We start from the raw sequence: 26,323 nt of genomic DNA, 5'->3' as shown, positions 1-26,323 counted from the left end.
AAAGAGAGAAGTAGAAGAAGATCTTAGAAGATGGAAAAATATACCCTGTTCATGGATAGGCAGAACTAACATCATCAAAATGGCGATATTACCAAAAGTTCTCTATAGGTTTAATGCAATGCCAATCAAAATCCCAACGGCATTTCTTGTATAAATAGATAAAGTAATCATGAAATTCATATGGAAAAATAAAAGACCCAGAATAGCAAAAGCAACTCTAAGCAGGAAGTGTGAATCAGGTGGCATAGTGATATCAGATTTCAAACTATACTACAGAGCAATAGTAACAAAAACAGCATGGTACTGGTACCAAAACTGGCGGGTGGACCAATGGTACAGAATAGAGGACACAGAGACCAATCCACAAAATTACAACTATCTTATATTTGATAAAGGGGCTAAAAGCATGCAATGGAGGAAGGATAGCATCTTCAACAAATGGTGCTGGGAAAACTGGACATCCATATGCAACAAAATGAAACTGAATCCCCTTCTCTCGCCATGCACAAAAGTTAACTCAAGATGGATCAAGGAGCTTGATATCAAATCAGAGACTCTGCGTCTGATAGAAGAAAAAGTTGGCTCCGATCTACATATTGTGGGGTCGGGTTCCAAATTCCTTAATAGGACACCCATAGCACAAGAGTTAATAACAAGAATCAACAAATGGGACTTACTTAAACTAAAAAGTTTTTTTTTCTCAGCAAGAGAAACAATAAGAGAGGTAAATAGGGAGCCTACATCCTGGGAACAAATTTTTACTCCTCACACTTCAGATAGAGCCCTAATATCCAGAATGTACAAAGAACTCAAAAAATTAAACAATAAGATAACAAATAACCCAATCAACAAATGGGCCAAGGACCTCAACAGACACTTCTCAGAGGAGGATATACAATCAATCAACAAGTACATGAAAAAATGCTCACCATCTCTAGCAGTCAGAGAAATGCAAATCAAAACCACCCTAAGATACCATCTCACTCTAGTAAGATTGGCAGCCATTATGAAGTCAAACAACAAGTGCTGGCAAGGATGTGGGGAAAAGGGTTCACTTGTACATTGCTGGTGGGACTGCAAATTGGTGCGGCCAATTTGGAAAGCAGTATGGAGATTCCTGGGAAAGCTGGGAATGGAACCACCATTTGACCCAGCTATTGCCCTTCTCGGACTATTCCCTGAAGACCTTAAAAGAGCGTACTATAGGGATACTGCTACATCGATGTTCATAGCAGCACAATTCATAATAGCTAGACTGTGGAACCAACCTAGATGCCCTTCAATAGATGAATGGATAAAAAAAAATGTGGCATTTATACACAATGGAGTATTACTCTGCACTAAAAAATGACAAAATCATGGAATTTGCAGGGAAATGGATGGCACTAGAGCAGATTATGCTAAGTGAAGCTAGCCAATCCCTAAAAACAAATGCCAAATGTCATCTTTGATATAAGGAGAGCAACTAAGAACAGAATAGGGAGGAAGAGCATGAGAAGAAGATCACCATTAAACAGGGTCGAGGGGGGGAGGGAAAGAGAGAGAGAAGGGAAATTGCATGTTAAAGGAAGGATACCCTCATTGTTATACAAAATTACATATAAGAGGAAGTGAGGGGAAAGGGGAAAAAACAAGAGAGAGAAATGAATTACAGTAGATGGGGTAGAGAGAGAAGAGGGGAGGGGAGGGGACGGGAGGGGGGATAGTAGAGGATAGAAAGGGCAGCAGAATACAACAGACACTAGTATGGCAGTATATAAAAAAGTGGATGTGGAACCGATGTGAATCTGCAATATGTATACGGGGTAAAAATGGTAGTTCATAATCTGCTTGAATCAAATGTATGAAATATGATATGTCAAGAGCTTTGTAATGTTTTGAACAACTAATAATAAAAAAAAGAATCAAAAAAAATTTTAGAAGTTTTACATCTATATGTATGATATATTGCTCTGTAGTATTCTTGCAATGGCCATCATGTTTTCATACTTCTTTTTATTGCTGAAAAGTCTTTCCTATAAAGATACATGATAGCTTGCTTATCCATTCATCTATTGTTAGATATTTGGGTTGTTTCTACAAATAAAGCTGCTAAAAACATTTATGTACAAGTCTTTCGATGTGTATTTCCTTTTTTTTTGGGGGGGGGGGTAAATACCTAAAGAATGGAGTGTCTAGGTCATATAGTATGTGTACATTTAACTTTTTAAGAAACTTCTAAAAAAGTATCTGTTTGTTAAAAGGTAAAGAAAATGGTGGTAAAAAGAAAAGCCTGCATAATACAATATAAAAATGAGAAAAGTGATGTCACTACATATCCTATGGATATTAAATGAATAATAAGAGGATGTGATAAACAACTGGACAATAATTCGACAACTCAGATTAAATGGGCAAATTTCTAGAAAGATATAAGCTACTAAAGCTTACTTGGAAGGAAAAATACAACCAAGTTCAACTGCATTTCTAAACATCAGTGATGAATCCTCTGAAAGAAATATCAGGAAAACTACCCCATTCACAATAGCTTCCAAAAAAATAAAATACTTGGGAATCAACTTAACAAAACTGGTGAAAGACCTCTACAATGAAAACTACAGAACACTAAAAAAAGAAATGAAGAAGACCTTAGAAGATGGAAAGATCTCCCACGCTCTTGGAGAGGCAAAATTAATATTGTCAAAATGGCCATATTACCCAAAACGCTATAAAGATGTAATGCGATTCCAATTAAAATCCCAATGTCATTCCTTATAGAAATAGAAAAAGCAATCATGAAATTCATTTGGAAAAATAAGAGGTCCAGAATAGCCAAAGCAATCCTTAGCAAGAAGAGAGAAGCAGGAGGTATCACAATACTAGACCTTAAATTATATTATAAAGCTAGAGTAACAAAAATGGCATGGTATTGGCACCAAAATAGACTTGTAGACCAATGGTACAGAACAGAAGACACAGAGACAAACCCACATGAACACAGGTATCTCATACTAGACAAAGGCATCAAAAACATACATTGGAGGGTTGGGGATGTGGCTCAAGCGGTAGCGCGCTCGTCTCGCATGCGTGCTGCCCGGGTTCGATCCTCAGCACCACATACTAATGAAGATGTTGTGTCTGCCGATAACTAAAATAAATAAATAAATATTTAAAAAATATATCTTTAAAAAAAAAAAAAAAAAAAAAAAACATACATTGGAGAAAAGACAGCCTCTTCAACAAATGGTGCTAGGAGAACTGGAAATTCATATGCAGCAAAATGAAACTAAAACCCCTCTCTCTCACCCTGCACAAAACTCAACTCAAAGTGGATCAAGGACCTGTGCCTAACAGAGGAAAAAGTAGGCCCAAATCTTTATCACATCAGATTAGGCTCCAACTTCCTTAAAAAGACTCCTAAATTGCAAGAAATAAAATCAAGAATCAATAAATGGGATGGACTCAAACTAAAAAGCTTCTTCTCAGCAAAATAAACAATCAGTGAGGTGAAGAGAAAACCTACATTTTGGGAGCAAATTTTTGCCACATGCACATCACATAGAGCACTAATCTCCAGGATATATAAAGAAATCAAAAAACCTAACACCAAAAAAACAAATAACCCAATCAATAAATGGGCCAAGGAGCTGAACAGACAATTCTCAGAAGAAGATATACACTCAATCAAAAAATATATGAAAAAATGTTCAACATGTCTAATTACTAGAGAAATGCAAATCAAAACTACTCTAAGATTTCATCTCACTCCAGTCAGAATGGCAGTTATCAAGAATATAAACAACAATAAGTGTTGGCAAGGATGTGCGGAGAAAGGCACACTCATACATTGCTGGTGGGACTGCAAATTGGTGAAACCACTCTGGAAAGCAGTATGGAGATTCCTTAGAAAACTGGGAATGGAACCACCATTTAACCCAGCTATCCCCCCACCCCCTGTTTATACACAAAGGACTTAAAAACAGCATAGTATAGTAACGCAGCCACATCAATGTTTATAGCAGCACAATTTACAATAGCTAAATTGTGGAACCAACCTAGATGCCCTTCAATAGATGAATGGATAAAGAAACTGTGGTATATATACACAATGGAATATTACTCAGCGTTAAAAGAGAATAAAATCACAACATTTGCAGGTAAATAGATGGAATTGGAGAATATTATACTAAGTGAAGTAAGCCAATCTCAAGCCATATACCAAATGTTTTCTCTAATATGTGGAGGCTGATCCATAATGGGGGTTGAGGGGAGCATGTGAGGAATGGAGGAAATCTGGATAGGGGAAAGGGGAGGGAGGGGAAGGGAGGAAACATAGTGGTAGGAAAGATGGTAGAATGAGATGGACATCATTATCCCAAGTACATGTATGAAGACACAAATGGTGTGACTCTAGTGTACACCCAGAGACATGAAAAACTGTGCTCTATATGTGTGCTATGAATTGAAATGCATTCCGCTGTCATACATAACAAATGAATGGAGCTGGAGAATATCATGCTAAGAGAAATAAGCCAATCCCAAAAAGCCAAAGGCTGAATGTTCTCTCTGATAAGTGGATGTTGATCCACAAGGGGGGGGCACATGGGAAAACTGGAAGAACTTTGATTGGGAAAAGGGGGGTAGGGAAGGGGAGGGGGCATGGGGGCAGGAAAGATGGTGGAATGAGATGGCCATCATTACCCTAAGTACGTGTATGGCTGCACATGTGGTGCGATTCTATATCGTTTACAATAAGAGAAACAAAAAGTTGTGCTGCAATTGTGTACAATGAATCAAAATGCATTCTGCTGTCATATATAACTAATTAAAATAAATTGATTAATTATTTTTTAAAAAGAGAATGGAAATTAAAAAAATACAACCAAGTAATCCTACAACTACTAAAGATATTAAATTTTTACTTAAAACCTTCCCATAAAGAAGACTAAAGAGGACTGGGGTTGTGGCTTATTGGTAGAGTGCTTGCCTAGCACACCTGAGGCACTGGGTTTGATCCTCAGCACCACATAAAAATAAACAAATAAAATAAAAGTATATATATATATATTTTTTTTTAATAAGACTAAAGATTCAGGTACCAAAATATTTGAGGAAGAAATAAACTCTTCCAGAAGACTGAGGAAAAGAGAATGATTTCTAATTCACTTATTTATTTTTACAAGGATAGCATTATTCTGATGCAAAAACCAACAAAGTCATTACAAGAAAAGTACAGAGCAATATGTCATAAAAATTGATGTAAAGTTTCTGCAATTTTAAATGAGTCAAACCAACAAAATACATTATAAGAAAATAGAGTTTATCTGGGGAATGCAAGGTTGATTAAACATTCATAAATTAAGTAATATAATCCACCATATTATAAACTAAAGAAAAATCAATGATTATATTAATCAATACAGAAAATGCATTTGACAAAATCTAACATTCATATTCTTTGTTAGAATATGACAGATAGAATGTTGAACTCAGGAGCACTCAACCACTGAGCCATATCTCCTGCCCTATTTTGTTTTATTTAGAGACAGGGTCTCACTGAGTTGCTTAGCACCTCACCATCTAACATTCATTATTGATAAAAACTCTCAGCAAACTAGGAATAGAAAGGAACCTCCTCAACATGACAAAAGGCATCCACAAGAACAAACAAACAAACAAAAAAAGGCCACACAGCTAACATCATATTTAATAGTGAAAGTATGAACGCTTTCCCAAGACCAGCAACAAGACAAGAATGTCTGCTCTTACCTTTTCTTTAACATTATACTGGAGGTTCAAGCAAGAAAAATAAAGGAAGGAAAATAATTAAAAGACACTCAGATTGGAAAGAAGAACTGAAATGCTTATATATTGCTGGTGAGAATATATACTGGTTCAGTCACTTTGGAAAATAATTTAGTAGTTTCGTAAATGGTTCATTGTACACCTATCATATGACCCAGATACTCCATACCTTAGGGATATTTACCGAAGAGAAAAGGAAATATATGTTCATACAAAGACTTGTATATAAATGTTCACAGCAGCTTTATTTGTAGCACACAACCAGTAGAAACAACCCAAATATCCACCAATAGATGAACACATAAGCAAGCTGTCATGTGTCCATATAATGAATTACTATTCAGCAACAGAAAGGAATGACTGTCGACTCTCATCACAGTATGGATACCAAAATGAGTACAAATTGAAAGAAGCTAGACAATAAAGAATATATACAATGATTTAATTTCTAAACATACCAGAAAATATAATCTAGTTTATAGCACTTGAAGATAGGGAGGAATATACCAGAAGTAGGGAATAACAAAGGGACATAAAGAAACCTCTGGTTTGGATGGTAATGATGGATACATTCACTACATTGACTATGATAATGACTTCTCAGGCATATACTGTGTCAAAACTCTTCATATTCTGACAGTGACAAACTGAAATAATAATCCATGGAGAGTACTTTACTTTACAATGACCTATTTTAATACTTTGCCTCCAGGAATATATTTTATTTAAAAGTAGGGGTTAATTTACTTACCCTTTGAAACCCACTGGAGGCATTTAAAGTATACTTAAATCACTTAAGGATGTGCAGATATCCTTAACATATATATTCCAACAGTTGGGAGAGGAATGGAGCCAGGAGGGAGCATCCTTCTCCCAGAGTTCCATTTCCAGAGTGAAAGGAGAAACTAACAGGAGAGAAAGAACTACAGCTGGATCCACTGAAGTCTTCTCTTCTTAAAAAGACAAATATAAACTTGCAATCCAAGCTTTCATAACACTCCTTACTAATTCAAAGTGTATCTGATATACATACAATGTGATCAATCATCTAGATCAGCTCTAATCTCTTCTAAGTGGACTTTGGAACAGTGATAAAGTAAATAAACCCCTCTACACATTGTACACTTTCAATCTGTATAGTCAATAAGGTCTGGAGAAAAAGCAAGGGCAAGACATATTTGGCTCAAATTTAAACAGCTCATTCAGAAGGCAGCATGGAGCAGGGCTGGAAGAAGAAACAGTCAGAGACTAACAGAGAATCAAGTTGCAGAAGCCAAGGAAAAGCAAAAATGGATAAGCCAAGAGCCCAGACTGGGATATTCAGCAGGAAGAGTTATTTGAAGACTTAGGTAGAAGAACCTAGCTACTCAAATGTTCTTGATACAAGATGACCATACTATGAAACTGAGCACATACCTTTGAGAGACAGCCATGAAGGAAGAAGAAAATGCTCAGCCTCACAAAGCAGATTGTTCAACCCAACAAACTGATGATATAAAAACGTGGCACCCACCAGCAATGTATAAGTGTACCTTTTTCCCCACATCCTCACCAACATTTATTGTTGATAGCTAAGCTATGGAACCAACCTAGGTGCCCTACTATTGATGAATTGATAAAGAAAATGTGCTAGATGTACATGATGGAATAATACTCAGCCATATGAAAGAATGAAATTTTGGCATCTGCCAGTAAATGGATGGAACTGGAGACTATCATGCTAAGTGACATCAGCCAATCCCCAAAATCCAAAGGCCAAATGTTCTCTCTGATATGCAGATGCTAGCTCACAATAAGGAAGGGCTAGGGAATAGAGGTACTTTGGATTAGACAGAGGGGAGTGAAGAGAGGGGAGGGGAAATAAGGGTAAGAAGGATAGAAAAATGAATTGTGCATATAGGATTACATGACTGGTGTGAACCTACATCATGTACAACCAGATGAATGAAAAGTTATACTCCATTTATGTATGATATGTTAAAATACATTCTATTGTCATGTATAACTAATTAGAACAAATAAAAAAAGAAAGAAAAGTTGGCACTCAGCTGCCCCTCCCATCCACCCATGGTACAATCAACTACCTCCTAAAATGCCTGACGACACACCATGGAGGGATATGGGAGCACTCGTGCCATCATCTTTACAATCCAGGATGGTAACACATGATGCCCTTTTCTTGCACTAAAATTATACTTTTTGGAATCTTATAAGCCACTAAAATTTCTTTGCAAAGTCCTCAAAACTGTTATTAAAATATGATTTGGACTGTTTACCAATATGTTTTCTATATGGTGAAAGATTTCAATAAAGTAGTGAACTGACATTACACTAAGTTTTTAATTACCTCTCGGTTCATCAGGAAAAGCTGGGACCCTCTTCTCTTGGTAATGCCAACTAATACTCAATTACAGCTTAATGGGATCCTCTACAGTTTTCTATCTCTTAAGGTCAGGATGACAGTAATAAGAATGAATAGACCTAGTCCATTTGTCCCCAAATTGGTCTGGCTGATATCCAGCTTATATAAAACCTGTACTCACAAATGAAGTGCCATTTCATCTTCAGGATCTCTATAAGCAAAATGTATGCATTAAACTTACCAATAGCCTTAATTGATTCTCCTGGAAAAAGCGGCGCTTCTTCCATCTGTGCCAACTTATTTCCATCCCTTAGAGCCTGGCAAAAAAAAAACAAAAAAAAACAAAACAAAACAAAAAAAACAAACAGGAGTAAATCTTACTTTACATCTGTACACCTGAGAAAAATGTGGTGTTCTGTGCTCTCTACAAGGCTATGTAAGCGTGCACAATGTATGCCCCCTCCCTTTAAAAGACAGTTTCAAAGCTCAGCATCACAGGACATCATGCTGCATATTCTAGCAAATTATTATGACATATTTACATTTCACAGTTAGAAAGCATTAATACAGAAGGGCCTTGACATGACAGATAGATACTGTAATCACTACATATATAGCTAATATATAAGATGCCTCCAGAATTTGGAAATAAGGTCAGAAAAAAAGGTCACCTTCTGAGCATGAAACTAATACAAATAAAAACATTAGATGTAGGTGCTTGGCTTGCCATAGAAATGACCCAGCCTATGAGACAGTTTAGGAAACCCCAAACCCTAATCAAATAATCAAAGAATGGTCTCAGAACATAACCAAGGAAAGTTCTAGGCTCTGGTATTGCAACCCAGCCACACGTGTGTGGGCACACACACATACACCAAGTATTTAACAGGGGACATGGAGGGTGGAATTTTTCAGTTTACCCAATCCAGGCCACAAGAGAGTATGTTCTCATTTAGTAGAAAAGAATACAGGTTGAGCATCTCTAATTAAAAAATCCAAATCTGAAATGCTCCAAAGTCTAAAATATTTTTAGCACCTACATGATGCCACAAGTGGAAAATTCTACACTTGATCTCATGTGATGGATCACAGTTAAAACATGGGAACTAAAAATATTGTATATTGTATAAAATTTCAGGTTTAATTTTAGACTTGGGTCTTATCCCCAAGATATTTTGTTATGTACATTAAAATATTCCAAAATTAAAAAATCCCAAATCTGAAACATTTTTGGTTCTAAGCATTTTGGATAAGAGATACTCAACCAATATTCTAGTCTGTACTGTGGAGCAGGATATGCTTATCAGGCATTTCTCAAACCAATTCAGTTTTGTGCTAATTTCAAGCACACCAAGAAAACTGCTAATGTCTTACTAGTTTCCTGTATGGCGACAATGATGCTAGAACGATGCCTTGTACATTTCATGCCAGCACATTTCATGCCCACATTTTTAAATGACCAGACCGGCATTACAGTCCAGTAGCCAGTTTCTTATAAGCTTGGTTATATGGTGCCAGATAATTCAGGGGAGGTCAGAAAGCAGTGCTCTTGGAGTACAGTGCTAGGAACTGGAGCCTGAATCTGGGGCCTATTCAAAGTCACCACCATCTCTCTGAGATGTTGCCAAGGAAACCACTCATTTTCACCCTGGCATGTATGACAAAATGTGTCATAAATAAAAATAAGGTGATCAAAACCCTAGCAATTCCCAAGTTGTGCTTCACAGAGCATTAATTTCCCAAGAAATGTGAATAGATCTTAAAAAAAAGAAAAGTTTGGGAAATGCTGGGTTAAACAAAACAAGTTAAGCTATTTGTTTAGTGAGACAAAGTCTTTAGTGTGTTAATGTACACCAAGGCAGCAAGAGGGCGCTAAAGTATAATAATGCATGTCTCATACCTATTTGAACAGGGGCTGCATTTCCAAGGAATACCTGTCAACACCGGGAGGCCACTGGTGTTCAGTGGAAAACAGGTTGAACAACACCAAGTTTTCGGCAATAATTTTGTAAAGCAAAATGGATGTATTTTATAATTCTAATCTAAATTACTGAAAATTAAAAATGACTAATGATTTTTCATAGTTACAAGAATATTTCAATTTTTCATTAAAGGGACTTAAAGGTCAAGTTAGAAACACTATAAAGAGTAGTTTCATATTATTTTTTTAAACAAAGAAAAATGTTAAAATATAAATAGCAAATTCGATGCTAAAATGTTGGTTGAGGTATGTCTTTTTTTCTGAAAGGGAACAAAATACACGGTCCATTTTTCTCCTTATCTAAAGATATATGGTTAATATAATATATATTAGGACCAATCATTACTTCTAAATAATTTATTCTGTTTAATTTTTAGTACAGATTAGTTAAGATATTTTCAGCCAAAAATTTTAAGGCATTACCACATTAAAGGGAACATGGAGAATCATTTTAGATTTAATGCTCACATCTATCTGATTTGGACTATACCTTTTATGCAACAAAACATAAGCCAATATGTATACTTTTAAATGCCTGGTTTTAGAAATATTAAAATATCTTAACAGAAACCTTAATTTGAAAATTTGCCTTAATTTATTATGTGAACCAGTGACTAATTTTATAGAATAGTTACAAAGTAAGAAAGCTACTTTAATCAATTTCATTACTTCAAATAATAAATTGGTAAGGCTTATTATATATTATACAGATGTAAATCCCTTAACTTATACTTAAAAATAAATGGGGATAGATTATTTGAAATATATTTATAAAAACAAGCTATTCTGATCAATAGAATCTGAAGGGGATTAGAGAAGATAAGATTCCTGCTAAACTTTCCAGCAAGCCACATGGAACACTGTAAAGTTCTCAATTCAGGACTAGCTAATGAAAAATTGCAGGTGGGAGACAGTGGCGATTGACTATCTGTCAAGATAGAGACTAAGGAGCAAACCTTTCTATTCTTTTCCCATAGTCATGTCAAGTGTGGCTGGAAACACCTGTGCATTTACACAAGGCATAAATGTTTTGGTAAAGGGCTGGGGATGTGGCTCAAGTGGTAGCGCGCTCGCCTGGAATGCGTGCGGCTTGGGTTCGATCCTCAGCACCACATACAAACAAAGATGTTGTGTTCGCCAAAAATTAATAAATAAATAAATATTTAAAAAAATGTTTTGGTAAAACAGATAATATCCTCACTTGCGATAATTAAATCTGGGACATGCTTTTTAAATGATGAAAAATCAACTATCAGAATAAAACAAAGGAATGACCCCACTGTATCTGATTTCACCATAGGAAGTTTGTTTGTAAAAGGAACACATTAAGCTTTAGCATGGGAACTCAAGAGGAGAACAGTTTTTAAGGCTTGTTTTTTAAAGTACAGTAGATTCCCTTTATGAAGCTGGTGTTAGGAGAATGGACTCACACTTGTGCTATATTAAGCTTTTGCGGCAACTACCAGGTTGCACAGGACATGATTTGACCCTTGATTTATCCAACCCATGTATTGTACAATCAAAGGATGGAGTAAATTTGACCTCACAATTACACCCATTCCTCTTGGTGCCTTTTGCACAAAGTGTTCACCAAATAAGGAACCCCCTCTGATGATCTCTTCTCAACTCTCTTCTTATGACCCTGAAGGTCCAGATGAGGTCTGCAGCTCCCTGACTTTGCCCTTGAGGGCTCTAGCCCATAGGAGTGACCCTAGCCTCTCCACTATTATTCTTTTCAGCCTGAATCTAAGCTTCAAGGTGGACCGTTTATGCAGCTGCTGCATGCCCAAAGCAGTGGTTTTCAAATTGAGCTCTTTCCCAGGGTCTCCAATGGAAGGTGGGGCTAGGCAGTGGAGGACAAAAAACAACTGAGCATCCAGGGCTTGCTTGCCTATGGGTCTCATACATTAAGGCAACAAGGAAAGGACTGCTGCCTTGAGACTCCAGAGAAGGTCCAGAGGCACTGAGCAAAGAGTAAGTACTCCAATAGGAATGATTTTGTAGACTGATTAGTAAATATAAAAATTAAGTACTCATTCCATAAACAGTCACAAAGGGCACAAACCATGCAAATTTGAATAAAATAAAGTCCACATACTCAAGGAGCCCCTTAGCATTATGTGTCTGTCCCCTCTAGGTTTCTGGAAATATACTTTAGAATCGTACAATGATGGAGAGTCACTAACCTCATCAATAACCCCTATCTGGAGGAACCAAGAAGCACAGAGGAACAAATTTCTAGTTGACAAAATGTTGGATAAACCAATTTTTGCAAATAATGTCATAATGGAATCTACCAAATTTGGACAGGAGAACACTAATACAGTGGTAAGAGCATTTGGAAAGCTTTGCTTATTGTCTAGAAATCTAGTATGAAATGGCTTCTAGATACACGATCCAAACAGATGAACATGTAGAACTTGCCACCTGATCAGCTTCAGCTTCAGAAGGGTAGCCATTGTGTTCTTCCTGTATCTCCTGCACAGCACCAGGTGCATGGACAAGAAAAGGCAGAGAAGAGAAAGAGAAACACGTGCAAACAGACAGGTGAAAGGACAGAATTTCTTTTTTAAAGAGACAGTAAGCATGTAAAAGTTGACACAACTTTCATGGCTTTGCAAATCACAACATTTGCCCCCTTGGAGTTAAGAAAATAACATGTAGGCTATCTATATAGCATCCTCAGCTTAAAATGGGAGTATCTATTCTGCTTGTGTTGGAGTAGAAAATGTAAAGCAAACAAACATGGATTTCAAAGAATGCACTGTCTTTTTAAAATCAAGCAACACTATAGCATGTAGCAAAGAAACTAAACAACAGGCACATCATGTGCTCATAGAAAATAAAGCAAACCACAGAAACCAGGTAAAGGGCAAAGTCAGGCCAAAATACAAAGGCAGTTCATAGACATCTAAGTATGTATACAATTTAGAGTATACTTACTTGTATACTCGAAAGAACTATTATTTTGCCCAAGGGTCAGTTCCACTGCACACATGCACATATCACATGCTGGAGATTTTTATATATACATATGTACATATATGTGTCTGTTTCTTATTGCTAAATACTATGACACATGAATCAACATCTTATTAGATATTTCTAATTGCAGTATCAACAACATGCTTCCAAGAAATGAAAAGGTCATATATCCTCCAATTTTTTTACCAATACCTGTAAAGGTACATTGTTTTTAGTTTAATTTCTTCACAAAATCAATTATTTTTGGAGCTTTAAAAAACCTAACTTTTAATTCAGTTGGTTAAGTGTAAAGAATGTGAATACTGAAAATGACAAGATTATAAAACCTTTTAAGAATAGTATCAAATTCCAGAGACTAAAAATATTAAAATTTAGCATATTTTTATTTAATAAAATTTTTGTTCCAGTGATTATATTTCTTTAAAAGTGAAGAAGTAAAAGCAAAGCTTTAAAAGAATTCAATATTTCCCACCTTCAGTTTGGTCAATAAACTTATCACATTTTATAATTTATCATCAGATTGAATTCAGTACACAGTTGGTACAACTACACTTCAAGGCAGTGTAATATTTAAATGTGGCCAGGTTTTTGAAATTCCTATTTTTGAAATACAAAGAAATGGAATTATTCTTTGATTAGATTAAAAAACAGAAGATGAATAAACAAAAAAAACCCCACTGCATTTCAAAATCCATGCAAGTGTAAAGGCAAACACTAATATTTAACAATGTGAATCAATGAAAGAAATGATTACCACAGAAAACAAGATTAAAAGGGTAAACCAATTAAAATAGAAGAATTTGACTCAACTGATTACTTTTATACTACTTCATTGGCTTCAATAAGATTAAAAATTTTAGGCTAAAGTCATTAAATATACTGTCAAATCCACATTGTTTTCATTGAATGGAAACAGGTTAATTTTAAATGTCTGATGCTGAGTTAATTGCATGCACATTACCAATCTTTGTCTTGCTTTATGAATATTCTGAAATAAAGGGAAAGAAAATCATGAGGAAAATATAAGCTATAATCTGCTGTATCTCTATTTTAAAAACTAACTGGGACTGATTTTAGTACTTTTTTAAAAAAAGATTAGCACTCCTGCTTTTTGAACTCAACATGCAAACACAAACATGACTCAAAACCTTATTTAGACTGGATGGACAACATCTGACCATTTTATTTTTGGGGAGGGGGTGGTGCTAAATTCCTTAGCATGAATCATATGGCAAGCAAAGTTAAAAGAGGTCTCTGTAGGCCTAAATTTATAATCCCTGCCCTGAGCATCCATCTGGTCAGAATTCATGTAGCACAAGGAAAGTCAGTAGTACACACTGGTAACAATTTTAGCATCCTGCCCTCACACACAGTGGCTTTTACTGCACATAAAAACATTGTAACAAATAAAGCGTTTCTAGTGAACACTTAAAGCTATAACACAGCAGAGCAAATTGATCTGAGTGACTCATAAAAACCAGTGAGAAGGTAAGGAACACTAAATAGACACACAAGGAAGAGGCCCATCTGCAGAAAGCCAGGTATCCTTACCCTTATATCAGGCCTCCTGAAAACCTGTTAGTTAAAATACAGAACATCATCATCATGGACATCTTACTATTGACCTGTGAAAGATGCCGTTAATCAACAGCCCACTCCCTAACAGACATCATAATCCTCTGGATAAAACTAGTGAAATCAATCCTAACACATTTGCCCTCCAATTTTCATTCAATATCAAATCAATACTAATATATTTGTCCTATAATTTCCAAGGAAGTGTATAATTTGGAGAAATGTATCACTCTTAGGCTAAGACAAACTACATTATCTTAAATACAAACCTCTTCTGTCAAGTGCTATTATAAGTTATCGGGAACAGGCTGTGTTTGAAAAGTCCATTTGTATTTCTGTTTGGAATACTGAATGCATTTTCTACATAGAGGCAATGACATAAAAAGGCAGTTATGCTCTCAAAGCAGCCCACAAAACAAAACAAAACCACAGAAACTCCCACATTGGACCTAGAGCACAGTTCAGCTATAGTATTAACTAACAGTACCATAAAACTGAGGTAATCACAAAGCTTAGCCTGACTTCTATTGAAATTATATTTCCAATTCATACTTTGGACTATGGGATTAAACTCCTCAATGTGGCCACCCCATTGAGAATAGGGTACCTGCTCTGTACCCCAGTACTGATAGACATGGATAGCTAAGGGGAACTTCCAGGCAGGAAGGGGTGGTGGCTAACCTTAGAAGGGAAGCCACACTATTCAACTGAGACTTATTTTAGCAACATTATTCCTTTGCCTGTGGCCTGTGAATCATAATTGAACATGTAACACACACATCTGGAAAGCCCTGGTCAGAAGAAATGGCCCACACATGGATGTAAGTTTTGAAAAGCAAATAGTTGTAATAGTCTGAGGCAGACTTTATATCTGTATCTCATTCCAAAGGCTGCAATCCTAGCATCTAAACAGTGAGTGTTCTATTAAAAACATATCATCAAAAAAGACAATCACCATTTTGGTTATTAGCTTTATGGTTTAACTCAGAAGTGATAAGAAAATAATTGAATACAAATATACTACTTCAAAAAACATCAGAATATTATCATTAAAATACTCATTGAAGTCAAAAAGGCATTCTGAGCTAAGTGACACTGTATCTCAAAAGTATTAAAACCCATAAGTTCCTATAAAGACTATTTAGAATAAGAGGCTTAAATGTGGGCTGGGGTTGTAGCTCAGTGTTACAGCGCTTGCCTAGCATATGTAGGGCACTGGGTTCGATCCACAACACCACATAAAAATAAATGGATAAAATAAAGGCATTGTGTCCATCTACAAATTAAAAAGAAAAAAAAAGAAGCTTAAATGTGGCACTTTTTTAGGGCGAGGAGAAATAGGGTTATGGATGTTTATCTTAACTGTGATGATGGTTTGTTTCATGAATGTGTATATATGTCAAAACTCATCAAGCTGTATACTTTAAATACATGAGGTTTATCACTTAACTACACCTCAAGAAAGCTAGCAAAAAAATAAAAATAACATGTTTATGGTAATAAAAACTTTGAAATAGAAAATCTCCCCTCCCAGAGCTTCATTCCCCATAGACAACCACACTCAACTCGACCTATTTTTAATTCTTCTATTTCCTCCATTACTATGAAAAATGGTTCTACTTCTGTTTCTTAATTTGTCACCTTTAAACAGTATTCATTGACCTCCCATTTTAAACATTAAGAACATAATCTTTCTCAAACTACTACTTTTTTCTTCTTAGTCTTTGCTGATTCAAAGTTTAATTTTTATTTCTTCTGACATTTTCCTTCAGCAGCAGTTGCATCATAAAAATACACTCAGGACTTTTATGTTCCATCCACTCCTTGAAGTACTTTATACATAATAACTCATTGTATTCTTAAAACAACCTTGTGAGACAAAAACTATCATTGTAAAAACACACACATACACACACACACAAAAAAAAGACAAGTAATTATTGGCCTAATTTCTTTCTTTCTCTCTCTCTTTCTCTCTTTCTTTCTTTTGATGAGAAAATCAAGGCACAGTTAAGTAATCTGCCCAAGTTCAAGTTAGCACAGCTACTATTTAAATCATGGTAGTCTAATTCCATATTTGTGTCCCTAACAACACTGCTCTTCTGCCTTGGTGTAGGGTCTCTATAATTAGCCCTGAAACCCTGCTTTGACCCCTCAAAAGTACACATGATAGCTCTTAACTCCCTTTAAGTTTGCTGAAGAAACCAACACCACCATCCTTTTCTCCACCTCTCTTCCCCTCTCAATCTCCAATCCTCCATTCCCACATGATATATTATTTTCCCATTTGTTATGTAACTACAACTTTCGATATTTCATATGTAAATTGACAGCAAAAGTTGAAAAATAAAAAGCAGCATTCACAATTATTTTATGGAAATAATATCTACTGCAGAACCAGGGAGTGCAATTGAGCCTCATATATGGAAGACATAGCTAGCTCCTTGTCAATAAGCCTTCACTATTAGTTTGAGACACTAACTTGAAAGTTTGGAAAGGTGTAGAATAATTGGGCTTTAAACTCACATTCATTACCTACTATAGTGAAATGCTCAGTGTTCTTGGTATGAGAAGGAGGTCAATGAAGGCTTACTATAAAATCTCATGTGTGAAACAACTCAAGAAAATTTAGAGTGAAATGATTGGGTTATGAGAGCTTTAACCTAATTAGTGTTTTAATCCACTTAAATGGATTAACTGGACAGTAACTACAAGCAGGTATGGTGTGGCTGGGGCAGGGGGATCACTACGGGCATGCCTTCCTTTCAGGTATATATTTTGTCCTTGGCGAGTAGAGCTCTCTGATTCCTTGTTGTCATGCCCTTCCACCTTGATGTTTAGGCTCACCTTAGACCTAGAGCAATGGAGTTGGCTGTCTATGACTGAGACCTTGACATCGTGAGCCCCAAATAATTTTTTCATCCTCTATGTTGTTCTTGTTAGGTCTTTTGGTCACAGCAGCAGAAAAGCTGACTGAACTAGTTGTGTTTCTCTCTAGTTCATTCTGCCTGAAATAAGCCATTTCAGGCACACACAGAAGTTCATTTTCTTCTTGAATCCAATTCTGATGGAAGTCAGAGGAGAGGGCAGTGCTTTTGAATCAAGGCCAGGGAAGCTCCCAATGTCTGCCTTCTGGGCCTCAGTTTCTACACAAAGAAAATGAGAAGAGGTTGTGGGATGACTGCAAAGTCCTGACCAGTTTAAAATCCCAGGAGTGGGATTATCTAAACCTCCTTAGAAGCTTTCAGAAAACATCTCCCAAACTGAGGCTTAGGGAGGCAAACTGGCTCAGGTTACAAGAGTGAACTCAAGTCAAATCCTGAATCCACCACTTACTTACTGGCTATAAGACCTTGGATGAGCTATAAACCCCTCAGAGTCTTAGTCTCTTCTTTTAATTGATGACGCTAACTCCATCTCCCTCACGATTATTGGGAAGATTAAATCAGTTAAGGTAACTGTACATGGGGCAGGATAAGCAACTTTAAGTTGATGGGTCTCAGCTGCCCTAATTTGGACCACAACTATCTCAATGTGGCCCACATCCCTCCCTCACCTCCTATACATGCCAAGAACCTCTAAGAAGGCATAAAAAAGCAAGTGATTTTGATCTATTCAATAAGCTAGCCTACTATCCAAAGGTTAACTAAGTTTTACCTGTCCATACCAACTCTAAATGGCTTCCAGCAAATCAAGAAATAGTAACAAAATTCAAATGTGTGTGAAAGTTTCTGTTAGGGGTAAACCTCCCTTCCTCTGTCCTTGGGTTCCCTTTGTCATCCTTCCAGGCACTTCCCAGCAGATGGGCAAGAACTTCCATTGACCATCCATTTTTGATAGCTTTTGGAGTGGAGCTGGCATGTTTCACATTGGCCCTACAGTATCTGTCTGCTAGGGAGACCTGAAGGCACAGCCCGCTCTCCCCCAGCCCAAGGTGTTCACTTGTGTGGGCCTTGCCCCAAGAGAGGACACAACTGCATTTGGGTAAGTTAATTTAACCTTAGATGGGTGAATGAGGCAGCCTACTCAGCAACATACCTTAGCTAGGCCCCCCAAGCCAGTTTTCATCAATTGCTAAAGCTGATATTTTGGTCTAAATCTGGCTCCCATCTTAATTCTTGATAAAGTGACAGCCGATACCCTTAGACCCCCAAGAGTGTGAAAGGATCTCAGAAAGCTTTCAACACAGCCAGTACTAGTACTACAAATAATAACGAGGAGTTGTTGAAAGCGTAAGCTATGCTACTGAGTGCTTTACATATGTTCTGTCAACCCTCCCACCAACCTATGTGACAAATGCAAAAACCGAGGCAGTGAGTGGTGAGGCAACTTGTCCCTAGCCATACAGCCAGCAACAGCAGAGCAGGGACTCAAACCCAAGCTAGTTGGCTTTAGTGCTCATGCTCCTGACCTCAACATGCCCTTACCTACATCTGTTCCCCTTCTGCAGAGTGCTGACAAAGACCCTCAAGTCTTAAGTCCCAGAATGCCCTGCTCTTTCCCCCTCCTTCCTCCCACCACACCTGTTTACATGTCTATTTTAACACTCACCATGGATCCAACTTGTACCATGATTTTCTTCATCTCTGCCTGACTGAATTCCACGTAGCCCAACCCAAAACAGATGCTCACATCATGTTTCTTAAAATAGATTAGTGTTCAGCAAGGACAATATACTCTTCTTGTATTTGTTTTTACACACAGAAATTTTTAGTGGTAGTATGTAGTAAATGAGCATTTGTATGTGTTGCACTATTATAACATTCGTATGTTGCACTATTTAACACATTCAGCTTCTGCTACAATACCATTATGCAGATGAGGACACTGAGGCTCAACAAAGTTAAGCAACTTCATAAGCAGCTAGTCAGTTACAGGACTGGGATTCAAGGTAAAAGTGCTCTGATTCCAAATTTAACATCTGCTGCATTAACCACATACAATTTTCTAAGACCAAAAAAGTCCATTTTTTTTGTAGTGGTGATTGAACCCACCAAGGGTGCTTTACCACTGAGCTACATCCTCAGTCATTTTTATTTTTTATTTTGAGACAGAGTCTGGCTAAGTTGCTGAGGCTGGCCTCAAACTTGCAATCATCCTGCCTTCACCTCTCAAGTCACTAGGATCATAGACAGGTGTCTGCCACCACAGCTGGCTTAAAAATACCAGTTTAATATCAGGAATAAAATAATATTCCTTTAGCAATCAGATTGCTACAAAACGAACTTTTAAAAAAGAGGTTTGCCCTGTTATGTAGTTTGAACTGTTAGGTCAGGAGATGTTTTTTGCTAGAGTAAAACTGAACACATTTGTTAAAGCCTCAACCATCAGAAGTGAGTGCTCACCAGCTGACCTGAGTCAGAGGCCATGGAATGGTCAAAACAAATCTCAACTAGCTGAATAATCTTCCCCATGCACTTTTCAACATCATCAACAAAATAAACCCCAGTCTCTGGGAGAAGCTGACCTGAACCTTGCCTGATAGCCTTGTTCAAACCCTGACTAAAACAAGACTACATAAAACCCTTCTGGAAACATGGCAAATGAGTTGTCCAATTCCATCCTGACTCTCCACTAGGCATCCTGTGACGTCCCAATTTCCATTTACAAAAGAAATAAACATATTTATAATTCAACTAGTAGAAGTATAATTGTTGACATATTTTCCATTAATTCTAGCATCTTATTAGCATAATTATATTTTTCATTTAAACAATACTTCCAATATATTGAGTTGTTAAAATACTAATCAAAATTTTACACATAGTGTAGAATCATTCAGCATGAGTTCATGTACACTTATACTTTCTGCTTTATTCTTTTTCAAAATTGTTGTAGCTATTCTAGTTCCTTTGACTTTCCATATAAATTGTAGAATAATCCTGTCTGCATCTAAAATACAATCTTTCTAAGATTTTGGTAAGAATTGAACTGACCTATGTATTACTTTGGGAAAAAGTGACATCTTTACTATGTTTAATTGTCCAATAATAGTTGGAGTATGTTATATCTTGGTGCGAATTTTTTTTTTTTTGAGGGGGAGTTTTCTTTGGAGTATACTCACTTAGTGCCACATTTGGGTAAATTTTTAGTTATTATTTCTTCAAGGAATTTTTAGCCCTACCCCTTTCTCGCCTTTGGGACCTTGATGACACAAATGGTAAATCTTTTGGTTATTGATCCACAGGTCCCTGAACTATTCATTTCTCCCTTTCATTCAGACTAGTTAATTCCTATTATTCTGTTTTCAAGTTCAAAGATTCTTTGTCTTCTTTATTCTGCTGTTGAATCCATCTGCTTAGTTTATTTTAGTTATTGTATCTTCCCATTTTAAACTTCGATTTGGTTCTTCTTTATCTCTTGTATTTTTTTTTTTGCTGAAACGTTTCTATTTCTTCCCTCTTTCTATTTTTTTATTATTTTGAGCATATTTATAATTGAAGAAATTTTATGGTTTCTTTAAAATCTTTTGCACATAATTCTAAAACTTTGGTCATTTCCATTTTAACATCTGTTGATTCTAGCTTTTTTTTTTTTTTTTTAATGGTGCCAGAGATGGAACCCAGGGCCTTAGGCATGCTAGGCAAGCAGTGTACCATTGAGCTACATCCTTAGCTCACAATGACTCTCTTGTTTCATTATATTTGTGATCTTCCTCATTCTTGGTATGACAAGTGATTATCAATTGGAATTGGGATATTTTGGTGTACTATGCATGAGACTCAGTCTTATTTAAACCTTCTGTTTTAGCTGTCTTTCTCTGCCAGTACTCCAGCAGAAGGAGTGCACTGTTTTATTATTCCCAAGTATGGGAGAAGTCCAGGTTCCTTACTCAGACCTCCACTGACATCATCAGAGTGTACAAATGTTCCTTGTTGCTGCTGAACAGGAGCAATAGTTCTAGCTCTCAGCTAGACTTGCATAGAAAACTTTCTGGTTGAGAAAGGAAGGGATGCCTCATTATTGAACTGCAAGTGGCCTTCACTGATAACACAAAGGAGCAGGTAACCTTCTTATCAATGGGCAGTATTGAAAATTCTGACTCTCCACTAGGCATCCTGTGACATTACTCCTGCAGAGTGGTGTGCATCCTGACAGCCTGGCAAGTCTCCCCAACTGGCTTTGCTGGTGGGGTGAGCAAGGGGTTACAATATTTTTTGTTTGGCTGGAATACAGTGGTTAGTGTATAAAGTTTTCTTTTTGCAAAACTGAACCTTTCCTGGTCCTTTAGTTAATCAGAGTTGTTTTTTCTTGTCTGCACCTATAAACTTTTGAGTCAATGGCTGCTTCCGCAATGCCTTTGGACTATGTGTGGCAAAAACAAAAGTCAAGGCACTCAAGATCATGACATTTCTTGAGTCCTGAGGTCCTTAACCAGTTTGCTTTCATGTCTTTGACTTTCAGACTGTTCTTTTTTTTTAAGAGAGAGAGAGAGAGAGAGAGAGAGAGAGAGAGAGAGAGAGAGAGAGAGAATTTTTAATATTTATTTTTTAGTTCTCGGCGGACACAACATCTTTGTTGGTATGTGGTGCTGAGGATCGAACCCGGGCCGCGCGCATGCCAGGCGAGCGCGCTACCGCTTGAGCCACATCCCCAGCCCATCTTTCAGACTGTTCTTATGTTTATTTTATAGATAATGTCTGGGGCTTTTAGTTGTACTTAGTATGAAGAACAAGAAAGTTCATTGCTCCATCTTTCTAGAAGCAGAAGTCCAAGTCTTGTCATTTTTAAGAAATCTATCTCCTAAGGACCCTGGGAGTTAAAATAGCACTTTTCCATCTATCACAGTGGTCATAAACTTGAGATCTATTGCTCAGACAGACGGTAGCAGGACTTAAAAAAAAATTCTTTTAGAGGGGCATGATCACTATCCAGTTCTCTGTAATACTCCCCTGTGTCTGACCAGCTTGTTAACTGTCATATGTAGGCACCTGAGTTGGCAACCTCTGATTTAATATGTAACAAGGCCAGGCTATAGACAATGGATTACAGTTATAGATTATGAAAAATCATGTTTAAGCTTCCCTTTTTAGAGACTAGTACTCAATTTAAGAAATATTGCTGGGCATGGTGATGCACATCTGTAATACCAGCAACTCAGAAGGCTGAGGCAGGAGGATCCTAAGTTCAAAGCCAGTTTCAGCAATTTAATGAGGACCTAAGCAAGACCCTGTTTCAATTTTTTTTAAAAATCAAAAAAAAAAAAAAGAAAGAAAGAAAGAAAGAAAGAAAAAGAAAGAAAGAAAAGAAATATTAACCAATATCTTCCTCCAGATTAATCAGATTGATGAAGTATTTCCCATATATTGCTTTCCCTTCCCTCTAAATTCCTTCTGGAAATTTTTGTTGAAGATCCAAAATTTAATTATTGTTCTATCTTATTCACTGATTAAACTTTGTATAGGACACCTTTTCCATTTTCTCCTTTTTCTTCAGAATGTCTATAGAGAAGACACCTAGCTTCTGGGTGTGTATGGGTGAGGAGGAGAGAAAGAGAGGCAAAGGACCAAAGAATAGTGATGAGAGTGATAGAGTCAGAAGATAATCACATTAAACCTGCAGTGTCCTAATTTCCATAAGGCTGACCAGAATCGAATCTTTCTAGACAAAGCATAACTGAAGAATGCTCTAGAAACAGAGAAATTTAGAGGCTTATAATCTAACTTAAACCTGTTAATCCTCACAGATAAAGAAGCTATCCTCAGCAGGAAAGATGGTGGAATGAGATGGTCATCATTACCTTAGGTACATATATGAGTGCACATATGGTGTGATGATACATCATGTATAACCAGAGAAATATAAAGTTGTGCTGCAATTGTGTACAATGAATCAAAATGCATTCTGCTGTCATATATACCAAATTAAAATAAGTAAATAAATTAAGAAAAAAAGGAAACTATCCTTAGAGATTATGCAAGTCACAAAGCTAACCAGTACTGTTTGTACTCCTCCATTAGGCTCCCTCTTCTTGGCCTGGTTCTACTTTCCAAACAATGGAAGCTTTGATCAACTGCATCCTTTCTACTAATAATTCCTAGAAATGTTTCATTACAATCTTTGACTGTATTATTTCACCTGATCTATGGAAGATTACATTCAGATCTTATTCTTATATTGTTTAACAAATTCAAGGAAGACATTTTTTTTACTTTGTTAACTTAATAAAAATGAAAATAACTGAGTTGGTAGTAGAGGGGAGCAAAATATTTTATTACATGTCTTCTGATATTCTTAATTATTGGACTAATCTTCAGGATAACTTGGTATTAAAGCATGCATTTATTAATTTAGTTAACCTACAATTCAACCTAACAGCTGTCTACTCTTTCAGCTGGGACAATGTTTGCCAAATTTCTGTCAACTCACAATACCAACTCTACCAGTTTGGCTTGTTATGTCTGTTTACCACTTGCACTGATACTAATATTTGTCCATATATTGATTTAAAATCCACTCCTTTGTATATTTTGTTTGCTTTAAGCAATAACATCCATTAAATCATAAGCTTGATGTGCTCATTTTTCTAATATATAATAAAATAATTATAAAGCTATTAAAATATGTTCAAGACATACCATCCAAACTCATCTCATATGACACCAGTGATATTCTTACCACTTTGGGTGATCTGACCCTGGGCTGACCAACAATTTAAGATATGAGTAAAGAATAAGTAACTGTTCTCAACATCTAACATGAGTTGCTAATTATTCATGTTTGTATGAATGTACTAGGAATGCTTTGTCCCATCACCAACCTAAACAGCCTTAGCAAAGTAAGGCTAAGCAACTCAGTAAGACCCTCTCTCTAAATAAAATACAAAATAGGGCTGGGGATGTGGCTCAGTGGTCAAGTGCCCCTGGGTTAATTCCCTGGTACAAAAAACAAAACTAAACTTCCTTGAAGAAGCATAACAACTCACAAATTATAAATTTAATGTCAACTTGTAGATTTGGCTACAGGGCAAATATAACAGAGATAGTTTTAAAACATGCTCTTACAATAACTCATCAAAGAATTTAACTGTAGGATGCAGGGATGAAATTTTTTTAAGTCTTATTTTTTTTTTGAACACCACCTGTTAAACCATCATAACATGAGCTAATTCTGTTACAGAAAATTTGTAAACAGACTAAACATAATAAAACTTAAGTTACTTCATGATAAAGTACAGATTCAGTTTGACCTACTAATATATAGTTTAGAAAACTATGCACACAGTCAACATTCAGTCTTTTATAGAAGCCACACAACATAACTATTCAACCATAATGAAAAATTTACAATTAACTCATAATTGCACATAAAGAAAATCACACCAAAGTCAGAGAGTTTTCCTCTGCCAATATGGGTGCTTGAGCATCTCCTTCAGTGGACAGTTTCTCAGGTAAAGTGGGGGAAATTGGACAACTGATCTATAGCTGCTCATTGGCCAGCCACCCAGGCATTGGTGATAGAGCAAATGCTTCTCCCAACTGGACACTGTGTTTATCCAGTCAAGTTTTGAAGATCAGGAGCTCCAGCTACACTTTTCTGGGAAAATATAAAAACCAGGTAACAGGGGACACTATTAAGGGATATACTGTCACTCTTCTGGTGGGAAGATTACCCAACTTCCTCTAATCCACTGCTATGCCTTCCCCTGATAGGCATACTCAACAACATCTGCTGGCTTGGATGAGGCAAGAGACAGCAACATAGCTGAATCTCAATTAGATGGCCTCTTGAGTTAGTTTCTGTACTTGTTATGTTATGAGCTAAAGAGGAACTGAGGCAATTAAGAATTAATTAGCATCTTTATTGTAGTTCTTAAATATTTGTAAGATTTGTAAGATTTGCTGTCTGGCAAGGATCATGATTTTGAGAGCCTGTAACTAATACAAGTCCAGGATACTAAATATATTTTATACAAGCTTATAAAAAATCAATCATATCTTCCTAGCAGACAAAAATGATCATGGTAAACTGAAACCTTAATTCAAATAAATACCACAACTGAAATGTAAACATGGTTTCACTTAGAGTACCTGTTAATAGTTTATTGACATTAAAATGATGGGGCAAGATCATAATGATCATCATGAACAAAGATGGAGCAAGTAATTTGGGGCTTGTTAATTGATTCATTAAGTATTTACTCAGTACCTATTATGCTCCAGGATTATGCTGGGAAACCAGTGGTGAGTAAAGGAGCCCTGGTGTCTGCTAATAAGGAACTTATCACTCAACTCTAGAATAAGCAGAAGAGATTAAAATAAACAAGAGAATTTAAAATAAATTCAATTTTTCACTTCAGTAAGGACTAAAAAATGAGGCTGCTCATACATTCTTTTGAATTTTGCAATTGCTTTTACATTCTAGTTACACATGTTAATGCTGCATACTCACAGATAATACCTAAATACAAAAATGAATTGTCAGCTTAAGGAGATAATGTACATATACATTTTCTGAAATAAAGAATATTAACAAAGAAAATATATGCATGTCTTATAATAAAATGGAACTTGAGTTTTAAAAGAATGATCATAATCTAAAGACAGTTTTTCCTTTCAGTTATAAATATATGACCACATATACTGGCTACTGGTAAAACTTCTCTTCTAAATTTCCAATTGAACAACAGAGAACTT

General features: G+C 36.3%; 1 protein-coding gene across 7 annotated transcripts in view; it reads right to left on the bottom strand.

Annotated features, from left to right (window-relative positions):
- MTMR1 (myotubularin related protein 1) overlaps positions 1-26,323 on the bottom strand; it is a 73,531-nt gene that overhangs the window by 40,668 nt on the left and 6,540 nt on the right. For 3 of the 7 annotated variants that reach the window (XR_014020069.1, XM_081277601.1, XM_081277605.1), the window contains exons 3-6: positions 14,664-14,687; positions 14,074-14,100; positions 12,552-12,605; positions 8,388-8,463 (exon numbers count right to left, since the gene is read on the bottom strand). Coding sequence is in view for 6 of the 7 variants with exons in the window: in XM_081277601.1 (XP_081133727.1) it covers positions 8,388-8,463; positions 12,552-12,605; positions 14,074-14,100; positions 14,664-14,687 (181 nt within the window). In the remaining variant the exon portion in view is untranslated. Of the gene's footprint in view, positions 1-8,387; positions 8,464-10,046; positions 12,482-12,551; positions 12,606-14,073; positions 14,101-14,663; positions 14,688-26,323 lie in introns of those variants that run through there. The other 4 variants (XM_081277602.1, XM_081277603.1, XM_081277606.1 and 1 more) reach the window with 4 other exon arrangements.

Source organism: Spermophilus citellus (assembly GCF_964194105.1).
Source record: "Spermophilus citellus genome assembly, chromosome: X".
NCBI classification, from domain to species: domain Eukaryota; kingdom Metazoa; phylum Chordata; class Mammalia; order Rodentia; family Sciuridae; genus Spermophilus; species Spermophilus citellus.
This window is presented reverse-complemented; position numbering and strand designations above follow the sequence as displayed.